The 3,043-nt window shown below is 38.9% G+C and overlaps 1 protein-coding gene across 1 annotated transcript in view; it reads right to left on the bottom strand.

Annotated features, from left to right (window-relative positions):
• The window catches only part of BZW2 (basic leucine zipper and W2 domains 2), an 83,446-nt gene that overhangs the window by 14,072 nt on the left and 66,331 nt on the right, over positions 1–3,043 (bottom strand). The window contains exon 7 of the mRNA XM_012659393.1: positions 2,409–2,579. Coding sequence (XP_012514847.1) covers positions 2,409–2,579 — 171 coding nt within the window. The remainder of the gene's footprint in view (positions 1–2,408; positions 2,580–3,043) is intronic.

Here is a 3,043-nt window from a genome sequence, read left to right as displayed (position 1 = left end):
CAGCTAGAGTAGTATCGTCATAGCTCACAGAAACCTCAAACTCCTGGGATCAAGTGATCCTCCTGAGTAGCTGGGACCACAGGCGTGCACCACCACACCTGCCAAATTTTTCTATTTTTTATAGAGACAGGGTCTTACTCTTGTTCAGGCTGGTCTCAAACTCCTGAGCACAATGGATCCTCCCACCTCAGCCTCCCAGAGTGCTAGCATTACAGGTGTGAGCCACTGTGCCCAGCCAAGTTATTCTCTTACATAGTGCAACCCCTTTGGGGCTAGTACAGTAGGGATACCTGAGCCAGACTGACTTTCTTGGGATTTGAAGAAGGCAAAAATAGAGCTGTGAATTTTTACTTTCATCCCTCAACTTAAAAACCTCTTTATGGGTTTGTACAAGTCCATTCTCCACAATTTTTTCTTCAATTATTACTTCTGATGACCCTCATGGCCCAGCTCAGTAAAAAGTTAGTTTGTAAATAAATTGTTAAGTGCAAAGCCAAGTTTTTAATTTGATCCATATCAGTTCAGCAATGCCCAGCCAATTATTGTCCCCTTAGAATTATGCGTAAATATGCAAATTTATTCTTAGCCCTGATTGTATGGAATATAGGTCTATCAAACTTAACATATTTTATATCAACTTTATTTAAGAATGTTTTTTCCTTTTAAAATAAAATCAAAAATAGAGATTAGGGCTTCAGAAGTGATTAAAAACCACAATATATTTCAAGTATACTACTTCATGAGTAATAGAACAACTTTTTTTTTCCTTTTCTTTTTTAGTGAAAACATATTGCTTTCTTTCCTTGTGGCCTGGATTGCAGAAATGTCAGCAGTGGGTTGAGTAGCTTTTGAGAGTAGAAGGAGCTGGGAAGTTTCTCCTGAGCTGCCTGGAGGAAGCTACAAAGAAGGGTGACATCCCTGCATCTAAAAGTACCACAGTGGTTTTTGTTTCGCTTTTTTTCCCATGGAAAATCATATATAAGTTCTTACTTGGAGAAATATTATTGAATATATTGCTAACTTTAATGCCATGAGACTTAAGAATGTGTGTTGCTCCAATATCTCCATCTGCTGGATAGTGTCAGCCTGGAATTCTCCAGCCTTCAGCCATGCGAGGTGCCTTGCAGGGCTTTAGAGCATGGTAGAAGGTGGCGAGGGTCAGGGCTTTGGGAGCAAGTGGGAAAAGGAAAGGACTCTCTTCAATTTAATTTTTAGAGTGTCATGTGAAAGTTTTTTTTTTTTTTTTTTTAAGTTCAAATAGGAAATTTTCTCCAGGCACATTAAAAAAAAAAAAAAATACAGTCATAGCTTTATGAACAATAGCATTGGTCCCCCAGCCCTTTTTGTTACCAAGGACCTGTTTCATGGAAGACAATTTTTCCAGGACCAGAAGAAGGGAGCGGAGGGGGAGTTGGTATCAGGATGATTCAGGTGCATTACATTTACTGTGCAGTCAAACCTCCGTGCTAATGATAATCTGTATTTGCAGCCGCTCCCTAGTGCTAGCATCATCGCCTCAGCTCCACCTCAGATCAACGGGCGTTAGATTCTCATAAGGAGCGTGCAACCTAGATCTCTTGCATGTGTTGTTTACAGTAGGGTTTGAGCTCCTGTGACAATCTAATGCCGCTGCTGATCTGACAGGAGGGGAGCTTACGTGGTGCTGTAAGAGCAATGGGGAGTGGCTGTTAATACAGATGAAGCTTCACGGGCTCACCTGCTGCTCACTTCCTGCCGTGTGGCCCAGTTCCTAACAGGCCACGGACCAGTACCAGTCTGCAGCCCGGGGTATTTGGGGACTGCAGAACTATAGCATGTATATACAAACCATGTATATACATGGGTATTAAAAATGTAGTTTTTTTCGTTATGGGGATATACAGCTATCGTAAGTGTGATTAGGCTCAAACAACCCACTGATCCAACTGGTCTCTTCCCATGATATGAATTCAAATTTTTCTTTTTCAAATAAAAATCCTATATACTCATACACAGTACTGTACAAAAATCCAGTGTAGATTCCAAATACTAACCAAATGCTTACACGGTTTAGATAATCTGCAACAAAATCAAAACCACCATATTATGATACTCCATTATACTGATAGTGGACGGTCAAATCTATTTGACAGATGAAATATTTTGATAATTCGAGCAGCCTGATAGAATAATTCATTGGTGTGGAAATAATTATTAATTTCTGGAACATCCTAGAGTGTGAAAAAACATAGGATTCTGAATCAATACTTTGAAACTGAATTAATTTAAGTGGTAGGAACAAGTGCATAAAGTTTATAGCAATATACATAAGGGCTGTCTCCTCAAGAGAGGCAAAGCTTGTGCTACACAGTCTACATAATTCCTCTCATCTGTGTATTCTGTAGTGTTGTCTGCTGGTCATCTCCTACCTCCTTGATTGGGCATTCCTGAGAAAGACGCTCTTGGAGCTCCTTCTGCAGTTCCTTCCTGGTACCCAGGGACTGCTGGACTCGGAGGAAGTCGGAAAGCTCCTTCAGACCTGCGTCAGTGAAGTATTTAGCAAAATGATCCACACTCTGTCTGTTAACTGGAAAGAGTTCCTGAAGGAAAAAGGAAAAAAGACTGTTATACAACTACAGCAAGCTATTCAAATTTCAGTAAGCATAAAGGGCAAAATCTTCATTTCACTTAGAATATTTCTTTTGGAAGAAAAGAAGAAGGACTGATTTTCAAAACAATAAATCTCTGGCATATTTATTGAGCCAAACACCTTCTAAAATCAGGCAGTTTTGCAAAGAAAGAAAAAATACTAAGCAACTTAGATAAACTAGCTCCACTTTGAACCATTATTTCATTTTCCATTTACTTTAATCAAGTATAGCATGTGTCAATACAGAATTAAATTTGCTAAATTAAATGCAAATAACTTTGAATAGTGTTTGGATTGTTTTAAACTGAGAAGAAAAAAATTGAAACGATTAGATAATCAAATCATACTGTTTATCTATTCATGGATTAATGGGTTATCTTGGGAGGGCAATTGGTGGCTTTATAAGAAAAGGAG

This window comes from Propithecus coquereli, unplaced genomic scaffold (genome assembly GCF_000956105.1).
Source record: "Propithecus coquereli isolate 6110/MARCELLA unplaced genomic scaffold, Pcoq_1.0 Scaffold61, whole genome shotgun sequence".
NCBI lineage: Eukaryota > Metazoa > Chordata > Mammalia > Primates > Indriidae > Propithecus > Propithecus coquereli.
Note: the sequence above shows the minus strand (reverse complement) of the source record. Positions and strands in the feature narration are given on the sequence as shown.